General features: G+C 45.2%; 5 protein-coding genes across 5 annotated transcripts; all 5 read left to right on the top strand.

The window, feature by feature from the left end:
• Positions 1 to 428: 428 nt before the first annotated feature.
• C8R40DRAFT_235315 (major facilitator superfamily domain-containing protein) lies at positions 429 to 3322 on the top strand. Its single transcript, XM_046234432.1, has 18 exons — positions 429 to 526; positions 629 to 731; positions 784 to 837; positions 895 to 921; positions 1051 to 1140; positions 1199 to 1380; positions 1438 to 1455; positions 1506 to 1578; positions 1648 to 1698; positions 1756 to 1834; positions 1890 to 1933; positions 1992 to 2320; positions 2376 to 2396; positions 2451 to 2507; positions 2576 to 2654; positions 2715 to 2910; positions 2965 to 3038; positions 3101 to 3322. The coding sequence occupies exons 2-17, from the start codon at positions 706 to 708 to the stop codon at positions 3016 to 3018; spliced, it is 1380 nt and encodes a 459-aa protein (XP_046085999.1). The 5' UTR covers positions 429 to 526; positions 629 to 705; the 3' UTR covers positions 3019 to 3038; positions 3101 to 3322.
• A 960-nt stretch (positions 3323 to 4282) lies between these two features.
• Positions 4283 to 5328, top strand: C8R40DRAFT_235406 (uncharacterized protein). Its single transcript, XM_046234433.1, has 5 exons — positions 4283 to 4562; positions 4614 to 4678; positions 4736 to 4811; positions 4858 to 4946; positions 5013 to 5328. Exons 1-5 carry the CDS (start codon positions 4445 to 4447, stop codon positions 5247 to 5249), a joined length of 585 nt encoding a protein of 194 aa, XP_046085998.1. The 5' UTR covers positions 4283 to 4444; the 3' UTR covers positions 5250 to 5328.
• Positions 5329 to 6564: 1236 nt separating this feature from the next.
• Positions 6565 to 7323, top strand: C8R40DRAFT_1171016 (uncharacterized protein; the record flags this gene model as incomplete). Its single annotated transcript, XM_046231630.1, has 4 exons — positions 6565 to 6785; positions 6839 to 7009; positions 7066 to 7101; positions 7161 to 7323. The coding sequence occupies 4 exons, from the start codon at positions 6565 to 6567 to the stop codon at positions 7321 to 7323; spliced, it is 591 nt and encodes a 196-aa protein (XP_046085997.1).
• A 252-nt stretch (positions 7324 to 7575) lies between these two features.
• On the top strand, positions 7576 to 10487 carry C8R40DRAFT_1106130 (uncharacterized protein). Its single transcript, XM_046228153.1, has 6 exons — positions 7576 to 8160; positions 8209 to 8380; positions 8427 to 8597; positions 8651 to 9294; positions 9347 to 9555; positions 9613 to 10487. The coding sequence occupies exons 1-6, from the start codon at positions 7632 to 7634 to the stop codon at positions 10315 to 10317; spliced, it is 2430 nt and encodes an 809-aa protein (XP_046085996.1). The 5' UTR covers positions 7576 to 7631; the 3' UTR covers positions 10318 to 10487.
• Positions 10488 to 10508: 21 nt separating this feature from the next.
• C8R40DRAFT_235202 (uncharacterized protein) lies at positions 10509 to 16011 on the top strand. Its single transcript, XM_046234431.1, has 12 exons — positions 10509 to 10719; positions 10791 to 11047; positions 11105 to 11333; positions 11390 to 11585; positions 11643 to 12136; positions 12208 to 12384; positions 12450 to 12540; positions 12601 to 13058; positions 13121 to 13307; positions 13369 to 15511; positions 15571 to 15717; positions 15776 to 16011. Exons 2-12 carry the CDS (start codon positions 10919 to 10921, stop codon positions 15845 to 15847), a joined length of 4323 nt encoding a protein of 1440 aa, XP_046085995.1. The 5' UTR covers positions 10509 to 10719; positions 10791 to 10918; the 3' UTR covers positions 15848 to 16011.
• The last annotated feature ends 7695 nt before the right edge of the window (positions 16012 to 23706 follow it).

Raw genomic sequence — 23706 nt, 5'->3', positions numbered from 1 at the left:
AGCATTGGGAAATGACAGAAAGCATGGCGTCCTTCACTTGTCGAATCTCTATGCAAATGTCACTTGTTGCTCCAGCTTTATCCCAACAGATCCCGACACGCAAAGGTATGTTATTATCATAGCCTCTTTCAAGTTCAAACGCGGATCCTCTGCTTCCTCTCTTGCTGCATTGAAGACCTCGATAGTATTGGCTGGAGCTGGCTGTCACGGTGGCACTTATTAATTCCCACCCTGAGGAGCTTTGGAATCTGACTTCGTAGCGACTTCGTAGCGCCGGACTATCCTTATATGATTCGCCTTCTAAACAGACCCGACTTCTATGTAGATAACGTCAAGAAACTAGTATATATATTACATTTCCCTTCGTGTAAACCTTACATCCCTTTCCTGGTTCCGACCTCTTCTTCATTGCGGCAACAATGGGCAACAACGAGAAGGGCTCCTCAAAGAGCAATATCTCTGAGTTGGAGCTTTTCGCTGATAATGGTGACGTGGTGCTTGATCCCGCAGAAGCCTCGCGAATCAGGTATGTTCTGGATGGCATCTAATATCGCAATACTTTAGGGAGCCTCCCTAAAGTATTGCGATTTTCTCGAATCAGTTCGGAACTGATTCGAGAAAATGGCAGAAAAAAGATCGACTGCAAGCACATATTCTCTTGTGCTCAACGCGCATTCAGTAACATGATCACTGATAGATGTTCTTATGCCTCTTATGTGCACTTTGTACTTGTGAGTCTAACAATAAATTTACACAAATTCCCTCACCACCACTACTCCTCAGTATTCAATACCTTGACAAGAGTACCTTGGGTAGTTCTTCCATCCTTGGAATCTTGTGCGTGCGCTGTACCTTGCAAGCTTCGAGATTGACTAATCAACTCGGACTCTGTAGAACCGCTACACATCTTGACGCAAACGAGTAAGCACTTATCCACATTTTCCATTTTGCCCATCACAGTTGACGCCTCGTCTTCGATGTGTCACCAGATATAATTGGAAAGTTTGAGCACGTCTTGTTATCTCACACATCCCTAACCTTCTTGTATAGGCTGAGCACTGTGTTTTATCTGAGCTACCTCGTTTTCGAATATCCTCAAAATCTAGCTCTCCAGAGATTCCCTGTTGGAAAATGGCTGAGGTAGGACCGCTTCTCATTCTTTGTAGTTTCGATCTCACGTCCTGCCTCCGTTATTCAGTTTGAACATATTCATTTGGTCAGTTGCCCTCTGCTGCCATGCCGCATGTCGAAACTTTAGGGAGCTCGTCGTCGTACGAATTATCCTTGGGATGTGTGAGGGATCGATTACAGCTGGCTTTCTATTGGTTAGTTCCATGTTTTATACCCGGAATGAGCAAATGCTTAGGGTGGGCTATTGGTGTAAGTTTCTAGCTATAATTCTTTCTCCGTTCTAACCCCCATTTTACTTGTGGTTAGATCTCATGAACGGGACGGGTATGCTTGAGTCACCTATCTCTTTAGCATGTCTGAATGGGGAACCGTAGCACAAATTGCGACTGGGTTCATCAGTTTTGGTGTCTTGCATATTCAAACCAGTGGCTTCCAACCTTGGCAATGGTATGTCATTCCCCGAGGCTGAAGCTCTCTCTCCGCATAAGTCATGGCTGATCACTTATCGACCTGAAGGCTGATGATCATCACTGGAATCTTAAGCTTTATTACCGCGGCCGCGTTCTGGTGCAGATAAATCTTCTCTTTCTCTACGAAGTCTCGCTCGAATCCCTTCGCTCCTAGGTTCTTGTTCCCCGATTCGCCGACTACAGCATGGTTCCTTACGCCTGAAGAGAGAGTCACAGCCATTCAAAGAGTCAAGGTTGAAGCTAATTATATATGTATCCATTTCTTTGACTGATTTTCTGAAATGACAGGTGAACCAAACCGGGGTTGGAAATAAGCACTTTAAGAAGGAACAGTAAGTATTCTTGTTTTCGTTTGTCGTTCTTTCAATATCATCCTGCTCTTTTTGACAGATTTTACGAAGCCATACGGGACCCTAAAACCTGGGGTTTCGCCCTTTTCTCTGGAATATCTAACGTCACCAATTCTATCTCAGCACAATCTCCATTAATCACGGCTTCCTTTGGGTTCACTTATCTCCAAACTTCATTACTGGGTATCGTCGGCGGCCTCATAGAGATTTGTACCATCTGGACTGGAGTCAATATTTGTGCAAGGATTCCGAATAGTCGGGCGTACATTGGGGCCATATACATCCTGCCCAACATCGTTGGGCTGCTCATGGTTAATCTTATCAACTGGAATGATAGGATCGCGCTTCTAGCGGGACAGTATCTGAACGGTGCGTCTCGAATTCCGCTTGCCTCAACAGAATTGTACTGAATGTAAATTTTCAGGTCTTGGGACCACATCTTTTGGTAAGGTTGAATCCATTCATCGAGAAAAGGACCTCTTGAATGTCTGCTGTGTAGTTCTGATGCTTTCATGGCTTAACGCCGTTACCGCTGGTCAGACTAAAAAAATAACAGGTCAGTCGAAGGTCCCTCGTTTCTATTCAATCTCTCTCGACTCTAGGTAACACATTCGCTCTTTTCAGTAAACGCGATCATGCTTTGCGCATACTGTATTGGAAACGCCGCTGGCCCTTTTATGTGGAAACAAAAATATAAGCCAAGGTGAGGAACCCGACTCGTATACACTGTTTGTTAAGGTTACCAACGCATCGCTCAACTCAGAAATCACGTCCCGTGGGCCGTTATCGGAGCCTGCTATGTCTCTACTATAACTCTTCTCCTACTCCTGCGACTGTACATGTCCCGTGAGAACCGAAAGCGCGACGCAGAACCTCAGGACGAGGCGGCGGACACCGATGTTTATGTGAAACAAGAGTCAGCGGAGGGAGATATAGTCAAGATGTTAAAAGTGGACAAGGTCTGTCCATTACTGCAGTGAAATGTTGAGCATGTGTCTGACCAAAGATTGCAGGGATTCCTGGACATGACTGATGTACAGAACAGGAGCTTCAGATATGTTCTGTGATTAAATACGTATATCATGACGTGAGTACGTAGATTTTATACTGTACTTGATGACATGCGTATCACTCAAACTTGGTTTACAGAAACCGTCTGCTTTCAGGAAATGTAAATGATCGGGTCAGAGTTACATACGTCTGTACAAAGGCTGTGACCCTTGAACGCAAGATGAATTAACGATACGTTCGAAAATCACCGACTGATCTTCTCCGAAAAGATCCTGAATATGTATGCAAGGGTTTCATTTGACGAAGAATCCATGTCCGCCACTTGTATTACAATGCTAAGGAGGAGAAAATTTTCGATGATACTATCCTGCTTTTATTTAGGATTCGAGTAGGTTTTTATGCGGCTGCATTTTAATTCGGAAAAGATGAGTACTATGGGCTTGATTTAGAGCATCTGCCGTGTACAAGATGTTGTTTGAGTAGAATTTCCGAGAATGCCGCGACCTTAGGCGACCTTTTCAGTGAGCGATTTCCTTCAAGGCAGTCCAATCTTACCCAATCTCATGTAGGTTAAGAAAGGCGTATTTTCAGTCGTCCGCCCACTGAAAAGCCGACCCGACATCTGTGTATAACTTACCATTGGCAGGTGGAATTCCAAATTCAGCTCCGAAGCTAGGGCGAGCTTCGAGCGCTCCGGTAATCAACGTTGGATGATTCGATACTATTCGATGACAACATATCGACTCACTAGCTATCGGAGCCTATGGTTTACCTACCAACCAGCCTATGGAATAATTCTTGCCATCGGGAACATTTGTGACGTCCAAGAGCGTCCAAGATGCTGGAGCCGTCGAATTAACAGTGTCTGTCTTCGCGATCACATTAGAATTATCAATCATGTGACTGACGATGAATTTGACCATAAAGTTGATAAACCATATTACCTTGCCTCTTGTCATCACCCCAGCTTTTGCCTTTTTTTTTTCTTCACTCTTTTCTTCACACACTCTTTACTATCCTTGCCATTATGCCTACGGATATATTCTTGGAATATCTTATTGACAGTATCTCAAGTATGCCTGTTTATCTAGATGAAAACGTTCTTACAGAGCTCGAGGATTCTTGGCGTTGGCGTCATATATCACCGGGCTTCTCTACGGATGATGATGAGGACGAGTTCATATTTGATTGGACGAAGGACACGTTAGCGGAGCCAGATGTACTCGGCGTCGTGGATTCTGAATTTAATCAGGTGTGTGTATTTCGACTAGTTGTTCTATTTCATGTTAGTAATGTAGAACTAGAAACTCGCACTGGCAATCAAAAGCGAGACCTTTCTTTTTAATATTCGAGCCACCCGTTGTCATCGTGATCCCCGAAGTCTGCCGACAAATGCTTTGTTCGGACTCGAGTATGTGCTTCGCTCAGGCAAGCTAGGCGATCCTCAAGATTTTCTCGATACAAACATCCTTCCTTGCTTGGATGCTGCTAGGATCTTATACAATGACTGGTACGCTTGATATTACGCCAGTTGCTTTCGGCGGTGACCCGATACTATTCAGGACCATCTTGAAGGAACGTGAGACGACTCGCATTTCTCGTAAGAAAACTATTTTTTCACGTCGTCTGTACTAAATGAGAAGGGTTTCAGAATTATCTCTATCGCCAAGCAAGATATTTATGCCCTTATCGAATGTTACAAATAATCACAACAGTGTACGTAAAGTTTGTCAACCACAGTCCTCATTCTCACTCTCAAGATCTGGTTTGAAGCCCGCCAAACGTCGTATATCACACGCTGTAACCTCGGTTCCTACGAAGAAACGAAATAGAGAGTTAAAATCCACCGGTGTGTCCATAGTCGACGTATCTAGCTTGTCTGACTGCTTTCCTAGGGTCAAGTATCGTGCTCATGACCAACTCTTCAAGGAAAAATCCTACAGCAAGGAGGAGGACATATTCGGTCAATTTGCATGTCGACAAAGCATGTGCCGTCTTTCTTGGGAATTACTTGCTCCTTACTTACTTTCAGGATCCCTCCTTTGACAAGGAAATGATGACTCGGAGTATTTTGATCATGCCTCCGGTCATGCAAGAGAGCGACATTCAACAGTTGATGAAAATACTTGAGGAAACTGTTGAACACGTTGAAGAATCGGAAATTTTCGCCTCGGGCCCCAATTTTCAGAACTATGCTGTACCGAGCAATGTTTCTCCAGACCTCAGATCATCCATCCTCTCGGAATCGGTTTCCCTTCCGGCCAACTGTTTTCTTCCAGAGATATAGAAACATCTGCAAATGGGAGAAGCTTATAACACGCGTGCTCTTCGTCTTTCTCGAATTCTATATTCTCGGTGTTCGCTACCCCGCCTCTTTCCCGATGCTCTTCGACGTCGACATCTGCAACATCTTTGTCGAACATTCCCAGGTTTCCCGGCATGTGTCTTTCTAGATCCTCTACTTAGTCTTTCGCTCCACACTCATCAGGTCCTGCTTCACTGAAACGTCTATCGTGGACAACAACGTCATATTCTCACTAGATCAGAACCGGCTTCAAGATACCAGCTGCAACCCCAATGTTAGCGATAGTGTCAAAAATTAGCCTTGCAATCCTTGATCAAGCTTCAACATCTTCCAGTCACCAGCACAAAGAACTCGATACTACCTTCTTACTTTCTCATTCCCGACGATTGTATATGCCACGATTTCCATCGTCATTACAATGTCACCCTAAATAGTTTTGTTTTACATACCGATTATTTTGTACTGTGTCCTGCTGGTGTCCTGATAAGTAAATGTATATGATACACTACTGTATCAATTGGCAGATTTTATCATTGAACTTTTGAATTCATCTCGGTCAAAGCTATTTATATCATGTCCAAAGGTGGCATTTCGGCCGTGTGATTTGTAGTGTTTCATTTGTTGGCTGTCCACGTCCTAGTGCAAGCCCAGTGCCAGGCAGTATCCTGGTTTGAATCGGCCCCTGGCTAGCATTAATTCTGCATTGGACTGTTGATTTATTGACACTCCCTAGTCCTGTGTACCTTGCGTCGCAGTTGAACGGCAGTGTTCATTAGGTGATGGCCTTTCAAAATTTAACCTTCTTGGAAACATTCCAGCTGGAATTTTGTGCTATTTTTCTCGATAGTGACCTTGATCGATTTATCTGCATGTAGCTTACGGTCTCCTAGAGGACATCGATCACTGACAGTGGCATCTTCAAGGAATGCTGAATATTCATTTGCATTCTGGGTTGCCGCTTTCATTCTCTCCTGGCTATGGACTCGATTTTTGCCCTGAAATCTGTATGTAGGTCGCAGCCTCCAAGAAGTCATCGACCACTGATGGTGGCAGCTTCGAATGCCGAGTATTGATTTGCATACTGGCTCGCTTTCGTTCTCGAGTCCTGGACTCGATTTTTTGCCTTGAAACACGTCACAACATGCCACAGTCCCCGGAAAGCACAAATGTACTCACCTTGATCTAAATATGAATCTTCTGCGATATATCGTCCTGGCTCTGGCTGAGCACTTTATAAGCCTGGCTCTTCTGGTTCTTGCCTTACCATCTCAATACTTGCTACGGTTTAGTCAGAAACATGTTCTCCTCGCACCCTTTTTTCAAGATTATGTGTACCGTGCTCGGCGGGTCAATGCTGCTAGCGCTAGAAGGAGTGCATGCCACTTTACCTTCCGACATTTCAATCCCAACACCAACGTTTGAGCCCGTGTACGACGCGACTCTTCTTCTCGTTCCTGGTGTTACGCAGGACCTTGTCGCTGGGCCATTTGGCGACCGAGCCTTCATTGGGTTTCTTGGGTGAGTAATTGTGACGAAAACCACATTCGACCCGCTGATTCCGATCCTCCTAGTGGAAACTTAACGAATTACGCCACAGGCGCTCTCGAAGGTCAAATCCTTGCCGGTTTCGGGGGAGAGTTTGGAGTCGTTTCCACCAACAGCATGTTTTACACAGACGTTGCTCTTGCTGTTCAATGGACAGACGACGACAAGTATGCCTTCTTCAGAGTGAATGGAATCGGGTAAGACAAGATTTATCATATCCCTGGAACCCTTTGATGTTTATGCATTGCTGTAGAGAGCTAGGAAATAGTACTTACGCAACATCTTATACGTACGTTCACCGTAAAGCGGTCTGATTACCTGTACTCATGAACATTTTTGGGAGCATAGTCGGTTGGAGACGGATTCCACCACAAGGCAGAACCTCGTCGACAATGTTCTTTTAATTAGCATTGTTGTTGAGACGGAAGATGCTCCGTCGAACGAGACCATCGCGTATTTCAGGCTCTTCGTAAAGGTGATTGGTTTCAAAACGGTTGCTACCCCGCGGTGACTGACATTGTGGTCTCGGAAATAGAACAGCACTAACCCGTCCATTCTGCCCTGAGGGAGTCTATCCACGAGTTCAAATGACCCAAGGTGTTCTTCAACGAACCTCGATGAACCATTACGTGTCTTCTGTCTTTTGTGTCAAGCTCTAAGTATAGTATCATATATTTGCATGTACCTAAATAGCAAAATTGACTTCCAAGGTTTGTATCTGGAGTTTGACCTTGCTTGATGTATGTTCGCCGGGAGGGAACATGGTGAGGAGTGGGCGCTCGTGATGACATAATAAGACTATATTTCTTTTTTCCCTACATGGTGAACGAGTCGAACACACCTATAGCAGGCCCGTCTTCTCTTGCTCCTGCTGAATCAAGCAAAAAATCAAGATCCAAGCGAAAGAGATCGATATTCGAGATTCCAGAGCCATATTCATCGACTTCTTCAACATATCAACCTAAACATTCACGAGATGACGACCAGCCTAGGCCAAAATCCAAAAAGAAAAGGTCCAAAGCGAAGGATAAGATGAAGGAAAAGCGGAAAGCGGATGCTGAGGCAGTGGAGATTGGACCAGCGCTGAACGGGGACGCGTCGTTTGAATCAGCGACCGATTTTATTGCACTGCCCAATGGCAGTGACGACGATGAAGAACGTGGCATTACACGGGATAGGAAAGGGAAAGGGAAAGAGGGGGACAATGAAGGAGTCTTTGAATCAGGTCGGCGGAGTGGGAGAAAACGCAGTCGAAGTAGGAGTTTGGACCGATACGATGACAGAGGGAAGGACAAGGTGCGGGATAGAGACCAGGACAGAGATAGAGACAATGGCAGGAAACGTAAAGGTGCCTAAAGCATCAAGCCCTCGAGATTAATGCTAATAACTAATACAGGTCGAGAAAGAACGCCTGAACGAGAATGGGACAGAGGCAAACGAAGAGACCAGGATAGAGAACGGCGGAGATATGATCAGCCCATTTCTGCCAGCGTCAAGTCAATCGGGGACAGGAAACTGCCATGGATAGACGGATTAGATCTCTTTGGTTGCCACAATGTCGCCGAATTGTAAGAATTCATGTATGTTCCTTACCCCGTTTACCGATATCTGCAGGTTGCATAAGGAAGTCGAAGCTTTTACAAAATGGATATCTCCCTCCCCTGTTGAGGATGAGATACGAAGCTTGCTAGTCCGGCAGATTACATCTGCTATAACGTCTAGGTATTTGGACGCTGATGTATATCCTTTCGGGAGTTATGCTACGAAGCTTTATTTACCTACAGGGTGAGTATTCTTTCCAAACACTGCGCTTGATTATCGCCTCACCTACACTTCAGTGATATCGACTTGGTAGTCATGTCCGAGACCATGCGCATGACTGACAAGCACGTTGTTCTTCGCTCACTCGCGGAGGTGATCAAACGAAACGGCATAGCATCCAATGTCAGCATTATTGCCAAGGCTAAAGTTCCAATCATCAAATTTGTTACAACCCATGGCCACATCCCAGTCGATGTTAGTATCAACCAAGGAAATGGAACAGTCGGAGCTGATGTCGTTAATGGTTTTCTACGGGACATGTCAACCAGTACGAAGGTTCTACAGTCAAATCTTGAGGGAAGTATTGCTCTTCGTGCTCTTGTCATGATTACCAAAATGTTCTTGAGTCAGCGAAGCATGAACGAGGTTTATACCGGTGGCTTAGGGAGCTATTCCATTGTTTCGCTGGTGATCAGTTTCTTGCAGATGCATCCAAAAATCAGAAGAGGAGAAATCGACGCGGATCAGAGCCTCGGGGTGATGTTGATTGAGTTCTTCGAGCTGTATGGGTCGTTTTTCAATTACGAGAATGTCGGAATATCAGTTCGGGATGGTGGGACGTATTTTAACAAGAGGCAACGGGGATGGTACAATGATACCTCTAATTACAAGGGGAAGGGTGGTGCAAGTTCCCTCTCTATTGAGGATCCTATCGACATTTGTGAGTCTATCTCGTTCTTTTTTTAGGCATTTTTCCTGATCCCACCATAAAGCGAACGATATCTCATCTGGGTCCTACGGTTTTGCAAAAGTCCGCGCTACCTTTGCTGGTGCTCACCGAATCCTTACTGCTACCGCATACCTAAAAGCCGGTATTCTCAGCGCTCGACAGTCAGGCCGAACAACTAGTCTCCGTCCAGATGATTACTACCGCCCGGAGGAGATGAGCGTGCTAGCCCATATTATCGATATTACACAAGATGTACGTTTCTTGCATTACTAGTGTCTATCGTCGCTCTGATGAACGTTGTCAATGCAGATCATCAACCACCGGAGAGTAGTTCAGGAGGTTTACGATCGAAGGATTCTTCATAAGTTGTTGAACGTCAAACCTAGAATCATTGTAGTCACAGACGATCCTGAGACTAAAGCTCTCGTGATGTCTAATGGTCGTCATACCTCGCAAATACTGGCCAAAGCTGAACCCGGCGCAACGAACGAAAACCCCATCGACCTTGAAGATGGTGAGATACCGATGGTAATTTCCAGCGAGGGCGATCGACACACAGGAGCAAACGATGATGAGGAAAATGATCATAGCAACAACCTTCATCGAAGACGACGAGACGAACGATCGGGTTCGGACTCGGAGGACGATCCGGGGAAGTACGGTATCAGTGGAAGGCAGCCACCAAAGAAACGAATGAAAACTGGTGGCGAAATGGATATGCATACATTGGTCACCATTTATACTACCGACGATGAGGAGGGGAATGACACGAGCTCGGAATCGGAGCTTGACAGCGTTGCGGAGGAAGAGGCAGAGTATGATGTCGACGTTATAGACGCAGATGCGGGTATGCATGTGGACATGGGCAAGGACGCTGTAGTATCGGAACCGGTCAACATGTTGACCAAGGCAGGAAGCAAACCGCTGTCGAACGGCGGTAACGAAAAGAAACGTTCGTACTGGTTGTCCAAAGGAATAGTTTCTGGGGATGTCGATATAAAAGGCGAAGATTGACCTTCTGATTTTAACTTGGCTTTTTGTGTATCACTCACATTTGCATGCTGTATCGTCTGACGCTGTCTTACTTGCTTTGAACTTTAGAAGTTCGACAATGTTGTCCCTCCCGAAGCGGGCCGCGCTATTCATTCAATGCTAATATTATTAGTCTCGACATATTTTTTACACTTTTCGTTGAGGTTACATACCATTGACTCCGATGTTTGATTTTGTGTAACATCACGGAGATCTTCGAAGCTTCATAGCAAACTCATCTTCCTTTCGCAAATCATCCGAAGTGGGAGTGGGGAAGCTGATAAGTACCGACTCGACAAAATAACACTACGTTGGGGATCTCAGATTTACAGTAGATTGAGAATGATGGTGCTGAGTGGTGCTGTTGTTTCTTCAGTTCGTAAAGTGCGTTTTTACTCAATATGTACCCTCTACAAAAATTGACTAACGTGTTCTAAACGATCGTCGCCTTACAGTATCTGGCCGGACGAGAACATGCCATCAAGCTTCTATTCTCTGGCATTATTTTCTTTCGGCCTTTTAATACTGTACCAACGCACTAGACTTTCGTGCTCTCTCACCTCCAGCTTCTGCACCCTCTAGGATGGGCATATTCGAGGAAGCTCGTGAGGAAGAGGCCCTTCAAGCACATATACGCCGACTGCTTTACGACTATGCCAAAGAACATCTCACTACTAGCTATGTAGAGTTCACTGAACGAGCAGTCGCTGAAGTGCGCAGTTTCCTTCATCCCTGGGATCGACACAAACAATTCTAACGCGTTTTTCAGCTGCTTTCTCAGTCATTACACGAGATTCCAATGGCAGATAGCACCTCTATCCGACTGCCTGAAGAGCCTTTCAATGTCTTGACGCGACTGTATGCGCTGAACGATCTCAAACCGTACAACGAGCAGGGGACAAGATCGACGGACGTGATGAAATATCTGAAGACGTTCCTCTCAACGTTGAAACAAGGAACCAAACTTCGATCTGAGCGTGCAGTAGAGATAGACGATTGTGGGCATTATTTTTCTTTACACATGATCAATCCTGATGATTGGTATCATACGAAGGCTATATACCGGAGGAACGATTTGTACCCATGCTTTCTCGACGCGCCAGACGTGAAACACTCCGTCCAGGATCGAATGATTTCCGCAAGTCGTTGAAAACCCCGTATGGCGCCTTCATGAAGTCATCTGAAGTTGGAATCAAACCCGTCGAAGTGCAAGTTTTGAAGGAGCCTGCGGTCAAACTAGAGAAAGTTCTGTACGTCACACACGATTCATTTTCTGTATACCTCTCATTACTGATCTCGTATCGCAGAAACGTTACCTGGTCCCTCCCGCATGACACTGGTATCGAAGTGAGAGATTTTTTGAAATCCATGGCCACACTTGCGTATCCCGGACCGTCATATAAGAATCAATACCTTGATCCCAGTTCCAGACCAGATTCTCCTCCTTTACAACTTGGACCTGGTTCTTCAATGTTCTATGAATCAGGAGATGGATTTGTACCCTTTGAGCCTATCTTCTCCAGGGCCCAGAGACCTGGATTCGGTCGAGCTAAGCCAAAGGAGAGGAATGAAGGACTCGTAATGCAGCCTATTGCGAAGTCGCATTTGTTCGGAATTAAGATAACCAAGGACAAAGGCAAAGATGTGGATGCTGGCATGGACACTAAAGACCTGCTTGCGTTAGGACTACCACCGCCACGGTCAATATCCCAGGTGGTTTCGAGATTAAGCACAGTGACAGTTGACGAAGACGAAGGATTTGACCTGTTGAAAGAGAATATGAAGATCGTGAATGGATGGGGTACGTTTTTTCTTTTCCTCTCTTCAATTCGTCTTCCTATATCAGAGCAATCACTCATCCTGTTCCTCTAGAAACGTACCACACCTCTTCCCCTGCTCTAGCGTCACAAGCATCAGGTGCATCGTCCCTCTCATCAGTGACCACGCCTCGCTCAAGTCAAGAGGTCGACGAGCTTAATTTGAATTTGGCCATTTCGTCTCCCAATACGGACCTATCGCCGATCAAATTGCTGAAAGAATCACGAATGGGTGAGTCAAATTTATATTTCCCCTCGGAGTCTATCTATACGTTTTTTGCTTATTTTGATGCGCAGATCTCCCTCTCATGCCTCGTTCTAAGAGGAACATTTTGAGCGCCAGAGGGTCGACAGCGACCAAAACTAAGAAAATCGGCGCGAAGCAGAGGTTGGTCATTAGCTTTGATTATAGTTTAACAAATCCTCACCCGTTATTCGATCCTCTCAGCTACGCCGCCTTTCTCCTCGAGACCTTGAATAAGCGGAATAATCGCCTCTCAAAGAAAGATGAACCGTTACCACCTATATTTCAAGACAAAATACAAGAAGCACTACCCGTGCCTTTGTCTTCCTTGCGAAACGACCTGCGATCTTCTCCGATATTGGACTTTGATGAACCGGATGTGAACCCATTGATAGATAAAACACCAATGAAGGTTGAAGCTGCATCAATAGTAAAGGAAAATTTCGATGACGCGGCATCGATGGCTGGTCAAGTAGGGTCGACTGTGGCGTTAGATTCTCTTGCGGCGGGCACGAGAGGAACAGATAATACTGCCGATGTCGATACATTTGAATCGGAACTCCATGCAATTTTCAAAGACGTTCAGACGGAAGACCCTTTGGGCCTGATTATGAGGGAGAAGCTAGACCCTATGAAAAATGGGAAGGAAATGCTCATGGAAGGTGGGCCTTTCATCTTCCTTGACTTGAGAAACGTTAATCGATTGTTACTTTGTGACTAACAGTCCCGACCCTCCCTGCACCGAACAAACATCCGCCCAACGACGATGTGCTCTTTCCAGCGAGTGGTTTGCGTCAATATGTGGTACCATCTGGTACAGGCGCGAACAGAGGAAGGGAGAAGAACAAGGTGTATCAGTTTTTGAGGAAAGCCAAAGGTACCGCTTCGGCTACGTTGGAGCTATCTTGGGTGTGAGTCGCTTCATCTTTTTGCACGACACCCACATAGTAATTCTTTCATTTCGGACTCTAGTCCGTTCGCTGTCACAACCTCTTTACCCACTCAAGAGGAAATACTCACTGTACACGATTTTTATGACAAAAACACTAGTATACTCAACGGATTCGACCGGCTTGGCATGACGAAAGAACAAGGTCTAGCGAGAGTGGAGGAATTGTCAGAACGAGCGGAAGATGCATGCAGAGTTGCGGAAAACGACAACGTAAACCACAATTCAGCTGCGGAATCTAGAGCCGAACGGATCTGGACGGAATGGTCTCATCATGGAGATCAAATAACATCGTCTGTGCTTCTCAGCCGGGCAGATGTCGGAAAGATTGATATCCTACTATCGAGAGAGGAGCGGAGGAGGTCGAAAGGACCAGGTCGTTCTAAAGTAGTAGAGAGGGTCGCGGATGATTGTGAGAACGGGGAAACGGCCCAACTCCTAGATGATCCAGAAGAGGAGGAATGTGGTGTTAATTCCGCAGAGAGAACAGCAGCGGTAGCTGGTGATTTCGAAGGGATGGCCGCGGTTGCCGAATATCACTCCCGCACTTCTCTTACTTCCGCCCCTGCTAATCTGAACACGCAACATCTGTTCAATTTCACTTCCGACGCTGCTCCGCCATCCCAGGTTTACGACGCCGAACTTTATTCCCGTGCCGAAACGGATTTCGGTATCCCTTCCTTCCTCGAAGAAAGCGACATTGCTATTCATACGCATGATCGTGCCCTCCACGCGGATGATCAACCTCTTGAGTCTTTTGCTGCGGTCCAGGTGCTAGATGAATATCTCCACACAAATCAGTACGGATATGAATTTGTTGAGGAGTTTGGGTCTGACAGTGACAAGGAGAATCAAGATCCGTCCAATCCTGAGGCGATTGCCCAGGTCACAGACTTGCAATGGGATCACTCCGATACCCCTTTGTTGCTGCATGGTCAACGAGAACGTCCCGACTATCAACAAGACGAGGATGATCGAAATCGTTTTGCAAAACGCCCTCGTCTATATTGGGAGGGCGATGACAGATACCAAAGTCGAGAATATAGATACGACGACGGCGGTCCGGAGGTAGAGGATTCCGGTATCGGATTATTGGATTACCTGTCGTGTTCTCCTGCGCGCGCTATAAATATGCCTCCCAACGCGACTCAGGATGACCAAGCTTACATTGTGAATCGGGTCCTGTTCGAAGATAACCATCCTACCGACGATGTGAATGATGAGCGTATCCAGAACTATTTTGACCTCGAGGATGACCCTATCTCAACACAACTTCAGAACTCCGACTTTGTTCCGCTCGCCTTCGACTCCCAACCAGTTCCCGATGCACAATCTCAACAGCCTTGGCCTCCTTCAACGCTCCAGTCACCACCGCGTGGTTCCTTCTCGAAGAAAGCGGCGCCATTTATTATTCCATTCCATGACCATTCAGTCGGAATCGCAGAATTTGCGAGACTACGCGCCAGGAAACTTCGCACTCCGCCACCTGCACCCGAACCTCCCAAGCCTACGACCGCAGAGTCGGACTCATTCGAGGAGGTAATAGCATCCAAGATTGCCCCAGAAGCTATATTCGATAAAAACACCCTTCGGTTACCGGGGGCTGACCGAACCTTGCGTACTACTGCACATTGGTACATGGCGTCGATGAATTTGATACAGAAACAAGCCTTGGTGCGATCATTGCGTTCTGGCATCTGTGGTGTTGGGTTGGTAGAACGTGAGATGTTGACGGGTGTGGATCTTATCATTGATCCTCACACCGCAGTCATATTCACGAACTTACTCGCGCTGCCATCTGAAGTCGACGTGCTCATAAATACTATCTGTGAGCAGTCTTGGAGATATGATCATCTGCTTGTTGTCTTTGAAGCCTTTGTCCCGTCGATGTCATTCAAGCCTGACTCGGCCGCCAGCGCCAAGGAGAGCCTTAGTGCATACTCCCCGCCTGTATTGAAGGCGATAAGAAAGTTTCGCAGGGATGTTTCTCTGGCGGAGGCATGTGGTAATAAACGTGAAGGGTGCCAAGTGATGTCTGCATTTGCAGAGACAGTACAGGACGCTGCAGTGTTTGCCAGAACATTTGGTGATAAAGCAGAGAGGAGGGGGGATAACGCGACCGGGCTCTGGGATAATCGCGCGTGGCTTGATGATGGAGTTGGGGAGGTGAGTATTGACTTTAAAATCTTTTTACCGAAATATTCTTTCTAATTTCTATCGAACAGGACGAAGAAAACCTTGCTGCTGCGGATGGAATGAACCATTTCGCGGCGTGTGTTGTTCTCTGTCAAATCACATTGGATGAATTGCTCGAGATCAGCCCTGAGGAGAGAATTGCTCGATTTTCACTACACCTTGGTTATGACAGGATGGTCGGTATTTTTGTATATTGAAGTATGTCAGAAATCTGATTATGAGCATCCATTATAGGTCAAATTGAATGAAGTGATTGACCGTGGGCGGCAGGTCATAGACGACGGAGTCTCAGTCATAGAGGAATAAATGATTGCTCGATTCTCCTTGCATGGGTTTCTTACCCCGACGCTACAGTACGCAGTACAACCCCCTCAGATAGATTGCTCTAAGTTGCTCAGGAAGATATAGTTTCATCTGTAAACTTGCCAATGTATTGCTTCTGAAACCTGAAATCCTGCAACGTCTGAAACGACCAACGCGCCAGTCCCAAGATCAGGGGGTGATGAAGCGAGGTGTACCTGAGATTTAGCTAGCTAGAAAAGGCAGCAGCTACCACCACTGCATGCAATAACTAATAAGTTCGCGCAGCTTAGCTAGAACTTATGATTGGGAGTAAGGCCGCAAGCAGCACGTGCCGAACACCACCTTCAATCACAGAAACAAGATACAGTATGAATTTATCTATCTACAGTAAGTAAAACAAAAATTCCCAGAGAAGCAAAAAGTCTCTTTTGCTTCTGATGCCTTTTGTGCAGAGTTTGACCCATTATGAGGATCATGCCTGTTCCACTTTTTGCTGCCCCCTTCAGCAAAAACATCTGGGTGACCAAGCCAGCTGTCAGGCAGAAGGCATATCCTGGGATAAACTTGCCCTTGGCAACCATTAACTGCTAGGACAGGTAGTGGAATAATGGTTAATGGAAAATAAAACCTGAAGAAATAGCTACATAACCTGGATTCAAAACATTCAAGAGCTGATCAAAATTGTTGATGCTTTACTTGAGTTGGGTTGGAAACTTTGAATAATACCATGACAAGTTATTTTTTGCAGCCTGTGCTGTTCTTGAACCAGATTCTCAATTCTTTTCAACTCAGATCTTAGTTCTTCTGAAATGTGATTTCTAACTGCAAAACATGTATATTTGGCTAATCATCCGAGAGCAGCTGAGAGCACTTCCCAGGTGTTGGGAGATACTTTCCCTATTGCTGCTGATTTATTCCGGACTCATGTGACTTCGATTACTTATATTCTGTTTCGCACGTTCATCACCCTCAGCTGTTTCTACCTTGTTGGTCCAACACTGAGGACTTCGGTTGTATTGCTCTTCATAGATATTTGACCTCTAAGAGGTTATGGGTTATTCTCTTTAGGTCTTTATCTGTATGTTGAATGTATAGAACCACAATTTTTTGCTCAACTTTTGGAGTGACACATTTGTTCTTGCTTAATGCAACCAATCAGTGAAAACTTACTGCTGTGGATGTATACTGACACTACAGGGTCTCTGATGGATCTGACAGATCCTGTTCATCGCGATTGTTGTTAAGATCATGTACACCGTGAAACTGTGCCAAAGGCCACAAGGTGTCTAAGGGCAGAGGGTGGAGTGGGACAGTAGTGAAGTTATTAACAACACTGCTGTTATGCCGCTAGTCCCCAGAGATCAAGAGTAGAGAAGGAGAGAGCCAGAAGCAGCCAAGTCGGAGTGGCGGTATTGCCGACATTGGGGAGCGAACCAAAGAACTTATAAGTCCTGAGGTCAGAGTAAGGAGAACTTCAAGGCAATGAGCCTGAAGACTTAAAGGATGAGAGACGAAGATCTAGTGATCTAAGTTGGAGAGGATAATCTAAGTTAATAATTAAACTGAGGAACTACAGTATTGTACAGGCAGTATTTATACATACGGTTCGGCATATTGGGGTGAAGCGCCAGTCTAACTACTAGGAGTTATACATGTAGTACCTGCATGGTAGAAATAAAACAATAAGGGAGAGCCTAGGTAGAAAGGGAATGTGTAGCGAGAAAGAACAATAAGGATGAGATTACAATCAATAGTAGATCTCAGAATACTGAGCAGCAGAGCGGGGCACCGAGGCATGGACTTAACAATTGTGCTCTGTTGGCACTATACCAAATGCCAGTCTCTGTGCCTCTTTGCCCAATCACTCATTCAACTGCATATATGTGTGTTCCAGCCCAGGATGGGACTTCACCTGATATAGAACTGGGACATTTGATCACTTTTCCTTCACCTCCTGTTCCTTCTCAACTCCATCATAGTTCTACATTCCCATCGTTTCCTTCTTTTCCCTTAATTAATACCATTCCTCAATCTGTTTCAGAGACTTGGCATCATCGTGTACCTACTGTTCAGCATAGCTTACCTCCAATAACAATACCCTTGATATGTCATATGTGAATGGTCATTCTTTGGATATAGTCCAAGTCTGGTATAATCCTGCTTGACAAACAGGTAGACTTTTATCTGAAGGTAGTATTGGGGATGGGTAAACTAACCCACTTGTGGTAGTATGGGTATAGAGTCCCTTCAACTATTAGACTGATTCAGTATTGACTTTGACTGTCAATCTGGGTCTCAATTACAGTCCTCTTGATACAAATCTACATGTGAAAGTGTCACAATTCACTGTAATGACGTCTAGCCAAAATTTAGGTGTGTCAGTGGTCCAGAGTTTTCAGCTCTATTTTGAACAAAACAAATAATTCAAATACTTTGAATAGATAGCATGAAAGTGCTGTGAAACTTTTACAAAAGCCAAACTCAACTGATTGAATGAAATAGTCAATGCCCAAGTGAATGCTTTAGCTCCATTACAAGCTGGAGACTATGTTCTGGTAGCAGCTAGTCCCACTGGAAATAATGACATCTACCTTGACAAAGGTATGTAGTTCTTATTCTTCTCTTCCTACCTCAGTCCTCCTCAGCCCTCATACCACCTCCCAATAGTCTTGGCTTCTTATGCAAAGGGTGGTGGCAAGTATGGAAAATACAATGCTGTTATTAACAGCAAGTCAAACATTTTGGCATTTTTAACATTGCAGTTCAATTATTTGAGCAGTCTTGCAATGGAGCCTTCAAGTCCATCACTGAGGCAGCAGCCCTTCTTGAACCAGTTGTTAACATTTGATGACTCACATACCATCTATGGAACATCATTCTCATATTACTAACTACTATCTCACTATCGTGTTATCAATCTCACCACCGTGTACTATTACTCTAGGACTACCAGTAGGATACATTGTATTGTACTTCCTTTCTCTCTTGCTGTGTTTAGCTGTAACATGACATCGTCTACCTTGGACTTGTATATAAACTTGTAGTATTCATCTCGTTGAACAAGTAGTCCTCTCTACTCCTTCATCGTCTGATCTGTGTGATCAACTACAGTGCTGTGTGCACTCTATCTCTTACTGCCATTGCTGCTGAATATAATGTGCTTATATTCTAACAGGTTATGGGCCCCACCCTAACCTAAATAAACAAGAAATACGGTGCATACATTGATTTATGTCATTAAGGACTAACCCTCCTCGCAAAGCCAATAACCGTCCAACCAAGCCAACTGCAGCTTGTGCTCGTAGGGAGCATATTTTCAACAAAGACGACACCAAGGATTGGTACCACGATCCCGACAGCAGCAAATACAGAGTTTGCAAAGATCAACCTTGTCCAAACAGATAAGACAAAATAACAACTGGTTATATCCCCAGCTTTGGTAGACTTATCGACAGAAAGCAAGAAGACCTTATACTTGGACAAGGAGCACCCCCAGAGCCGATTGCATTATTATCATCATCCCAGAAACCACAGGGTATGCCAGAAGCAGCTCCAGCTCCAGAACCAGAATATCCTGTATTCCCACCACCTAGCCCAGTACTAAACCGACCCTCATTACCAATATCTTCACTACCAAGATCTTCGCCACCTCCACCAGATCCGGAAGACCTAGATCCAGGAGCAGAAGTATCAGATCCAGAAAGTGATGATGACAACGACAATATGTCTAAAGTATTCAAAGCCTTTGACAAGGTATCTACACTTAAAAGTGATGGATCTAACTGGGACACATGGAAGAATCGAGTGGAGTGGAGCTAGCCACCCAATCAATTGGATTCTCAGATCACCTCACATCTAATCCAAAAGATGACACTGAAGCATGGGAAGCCAAGAAAGACGACAATGGAAATTTATTAAATGCCATTGTGGGTCGCCTATCAGACCAGATCTATAGGCGATACAAGAATTACGAAAACGTGTTTGATTTATGGAAAAATCTGCTGAGTGATTTTGATTCAAAAAGTGCTCTCACTAAAGCGCACTTACAACAACAGCTTCATTCCATCCATGCGCTGCCATGAACCGTCAAAGGTTAATGAGCATTTGGATAAATTGTTGGAAATCAGGGACAGTTTGGAGGCACGGAAAATCACCATTCCCAAGGAAATGTTCAATAACATGATTATTGCTTCCATCCCAAACATATTCAAACCAATGATCAATGCATTGGTAGTGGTTGCAGCAAGGATGTCAGTCCCGCTGACCACAAGGGAGCTAGTTTCGACGATACATGCAGAAGCATCAGGTCACACCCGAGGACAGTCTGGAAAGAAGGAATCTGCAAACTACGCTGGCGGAAATTTCAACTGCGGCAGGGGTGGATTTAACCAAAATCGGGGAAACTCCAGAGGCCAATCCAGGGGCAGAGGAAATGGTAATAGAGGAGGAGGTCAAAGTCAACCAAACTCTAACAATTCCACATGCTACAATTGTGGTGGAAAAGGGCATTTCGCTAATAAATGCAGTTCGCCAAAGCGACAACAGGCCAACGAGGCCCAAGAGAGTTCTCAGAAGAAGGAGAAAAACCAACCATCTGGGAGTGGCAGTAATAGTTGGAGATCAAAAAATAAAGAAGTGGGATCCTCAGCCACCATTGAGGAAGTACCTGAGTCATCGTGGGCAGCCATGGAAGTTACCACAACTACGTCGCAGGAAATATTTAATTTTTCTGAAATCACTAACAATTATGAGACAGCCTTCGTAGCATCTCACAGCAGCGGAGCAATTCTGTTTGACTTAGGATGCTGTCAAGTCCATGCCTCGGTGCTCTATTCCACCGCTCGGTATTCCGAAGATCCACCTTTATTGTAATCTTGTTTCTTATTGTTCTTTCTCGCTACACATACCCTTTCATTCTAGTCTCTCCTTATTGTCTTTTACTTTACCCTGCAGGTACTACTCGTATAGCTCCTAGTAGTTAGTCTAGCGTTCCGCACCGATGCGCCGATCCATAGATATAAATACTGCCTGTACGCTACTGTAGTTCCTCAGTTTAATTATCGGCTTAGATTCCCTTCCTAACTCTGTGCTCCTCTAAGTCTTCAGGCTCATCGCCTTGAAGTACTCTCTACTACAACCTTAGGACTTAGACGTTCTTTGGTTCGCTCCTCGTCACTGGCGATACCGCCGCTCCGACTTGGCTGCTACTAGCTCCTCCCTTCTATACTCTCGATCTCCGGGGACTAACGGCATAACAGCGGTGTTGTTAATAACTTCACTACTGTCCCACTCGACCTCCTGCTCTTAGACACCTTGTGGCCTCTGGCACGGTTACACGGTGTACATGATCTTAACAGATGCTCATCCCACATGACCCCACTTCAGAACAAACTTCGCAACACGTGGAGTGTCCCTACCCGAATTATCCAGGCAGCTAACACTGAGACTTTCACATCCAACACTGCCGGAAATCTCCAGATTGATCTTCCAATCAACAATGATGGAATTTCAAAATCGCTTACACTCCATATGCCCCAACACGCCTAACACACTTGTATCATTGGGTAAACTCGATGATGCAGGATATGTGATGGTAATCAAAGATGGAACTCTTAAGATTATCAATAGACAGGGGGAGACAATTGGAATCGTTCCCAAAACAAATGGTCTCTACCAGATTCTGAGCACAGAATATGCCTATACTGGGAAGGCAACCAGGATGGTTTCGCTTTATGAAGCACACTGCATCGCTGGCCACCAGAACTATGCTTATGTCAAACATATGTTCAAATCAAACCAGGTTCACGGGATCAAGTTAGATCCTAAGCAGATGGAAGAACCCAAATGCTGAACTTGCATGTTGCTAAAGCTGCCAGATTTCCGATCTTCAAAATTCGAACATTTCTGAGAGCGGAAAAATTTGGTGATGTATTTCACATGGATGTATGGGGACCAGCTTCTGTCCAGATGCTAAATCATTATGTCTATGCATTGACAGTCATCGACGAAGCTACCAGTTGGTTGGAGGAACCATTAATGAAGGGCAAAGATGAGGCTTTTGCTCAATATGTAATACTCCAAACCAGTCTCCAAACTCAATATGGCATAATGGTCAAGAAACTCCACTCTGATCAAGGGGGAGAATTTCTCAGTGGTGAATTCACAGTATACCTGGAATGATTAGGCACTAAACGTAGCCTTATGGTACACGACACTCTGGAACACAATGGCATAGCGGAATGCAGTCACAGGACGCTACTCAATGGAGTGCACAGCCTCATGATATCATCTGGATTACTGAAATGGCTTTGGGGATTCATGATGGGTTACACAGTGTATGTATGGAACAGGACACCGAAGAAGGCAAATGGTATGATTTCTCCATGGGAGAAACAATTTGGCACAATTCCCAACATCTCCAACTTCCACATCTTTGGAAGCACAGTCTATGTTAAACGTGAAAAGGAGCCTGGGAAGCTTGACCCTCAAGTGCAGGAAGGACAATGGGTAGGCATTGAGCCAGAGTCCAGTGGTTACTTCATCTATTGGCCAGATCGCCACACAGTCTCAACTGAATGTAATGTGCAATTCTCTGATAGGCAGATCCAACCCATTGAGGGGGAGGATCAGGATTTGGGAAATCTGGAAACATTGGTCACCAAGTCGGAACAGCCTATCATACCAGTACCAGAGGAAATAGCCGAACCCATCAACCCAGATATAATCACAGGAAAACACGTCAGGAAGCCAACCAAGAAAATCCAGGACATCATCAATGGACTTGGAGAGCCAAACCAAGAGCTCAGGCATCTTACAGCATCACTTGGTCAAGTAACAGGTGAAATCATCGCTGACCCCACATCAGTTGCAGAAGCAATGTGACATCCCAATTGGTCTCAATGGCGGGAAGCCATAAATGAGGAAATCTGAAGATTACAACAGCACAGGACATATGATATTGTCATTCCACCTGATGATGCCAACATCCTTACATCGAAATGGGTATTCAGGACCAAGCGAGATGAACAAGGAAAAGTCACAGGCCACAGAGCCAGACTAGTGGTATGAGGTTTTAACCAGATACCAGACGTTGACTACTTCCCAGATGAAACGTTTGCATCAGTCACAAAGCTAGCAGCAGCTCAAGCCATTTTCAGCACAGGAGCCGAACAGAACATGTTCATCCACCAGATGGACGTCAAATCGGCATATCTATATGGCAAACTGGACGACAATGAACAAATATACATGAAGGCACCACCAGGTGTTGACATTGAAGTTAAAGCAGGACAAGTGCTTAAACTCAAGCTCACCCTCTATGGACTTAAACAAGCCGGTCGCCGTTGGTACATGAGATTCAGGGAGATCATGGCATCAGTCGGTCTCACCAGGTCAAATTTCGATCATGCCGTATTCTATCGAACTGACCCTTTTTGTATCATATTCATCCACGTCAATGATATGACTATGCTTACCAAGACCATGGCTGTAATGGACACTCTAAAGAAGAAGATCAGGGACCAGATCGAAGTTGTCGATTCTGGAGAGATCCACTGGTTATTAGGGATTGAGATCCACCGATCTCTACATACACAGTCCGTTCACTTATCCCAAAGGGCATATATTGACGTGATCCTATCTCGATATGGATTTGCAGATGTCAAACCTCTTTCTATCCCATTCGATCCACACATACATCTTACCAAGGACCAGATGCCAACTACCATTGATATCACACATATGCGCGACAAGCCCTACAGAGAAGCTGTTGGCGCCCTACAATACTTATCAGTAGCAACTCAACCTGACATCACTTATGCAGTTGGCATACTGGCAAAATTTTTGCAAAACCCCAGAATCAC

Source organism: Lentinula edodes (assembly GCF_021015755.1).
Source record: "Lentinula edodes strain Le(Bin) 0899 ss11 chromosome Unknown C8R40scaffold_19, whole genome shotgun sequence".
Classification (NCBI taxonomy): domain Eukaryota; kingdom Fungi; phylum Basidiomycota; class Agaricomycetes; order Agaricales; family Omphalotaceae; genus Lentinula; species Lentinula edodes.
The sequence above is the reverse complement of the archived record's forward strand: the minus strand, read 5'-3'. Positions and strand labels throughout refer to the sequence as shown.

What these genes read in the sequence shown, in the direction of transcription:
- C8R40DRAFT_235406 (XM_046234433.1), top strand. Translation starts at nt 4,445, where the DNA reads ATGCTGCTAGGATCTTATACAATGACTGGTACGCTTGATATTACGCCA. An exon ending in TTACAAATAATCACAACAGT is followed by an intron (nt 4,679 to 4,735) that starts GTACGTAAAGTT and finishes TCTGGTTTGAAG; the next exon opens with CCCGCCAAACGTCGTATATC. An exon ending in TCAATTTGCATGTCGACAAA is followed by an intron (nt 4,947 to 5,012) that starts GCATGTGCCGTC and finishes TCCTTTGACAAG; the next exon opens with GAAATGATGACTCGGAGTAT.
- C8R40DRAFT_1106130 (XM_046228153.1), top strand. Translation starts at nt 7,632, where the DNA reads ATGGTGAACGAGTCGAACACACCTATAGCAGGCCCGTCTTCTCTTGCT. An exon ending in CAATGGCAGGAAACGTAAAG is followed by an intron (nt 8,161 to 8,208) that starts GTGCCTAAAGCA and finishes TAACTAATACAG; the next exon opens with GTCGAGAAAGAACGCCTGAA. An exon ending in AAGCTTTATTTACCTACAGG is followed by an intron (nt 8,598 to 8,650) that starts GTGAGTATTCTT and finishes CCTACACTTCAG; the next exon opens with TGATATCGACTTGGTAGTCA.
- C8R40DRAFT_235202 (XM_046234431.1), top strand. Translation starts at nt 10,919, where the DNA reads ATGGGCATATTCGAGGAAGCTCGTGAGGAAGAGGCCCTTCAAGCACAT. An exon ending in GCTGAAAGAATCACGAATGG is followed by an intron (nt 12,385 to 12,449) that starts GTGAGTCAAATT and finishes TTTGATGCGCAG; the next exon opens with ATCTCCCTCTCATGCCTCGT. An exon ending in ACGTTGGAGCTATCTTGGGT is followed by an intron (nt 13,308 to 13,368) that starts GTGAGTCGCTTC and finishes TTCGGACTCTAG; the next exon opens with TCCGTTCGCTGTCACAACCT.
- C8R40DRAFT_235315 (XM_046234432.1), top strand. Translation starts at nt 706, where the DNA reads ATGCCTCTTATGTGCACTTTGTACTT. An exon ending in TCAGACTAAAAAAATAACAG is followed by an intron (nt 2,508 to 2,575) that starts GTCAGTCGAAGG and finishes CGCTCTTTTCAG; the next exon opens with TAAACGCGATCATGCTTTGC. An exon ending in AGATGTTAAAAGTGGACAAG is followed by an intron (nt 2,911 to 2,964) that starts GTCTGTCCATTA and finishes CAAAGATTGCAG; the next exon opens with GGATTCCTGGACATGACTGA.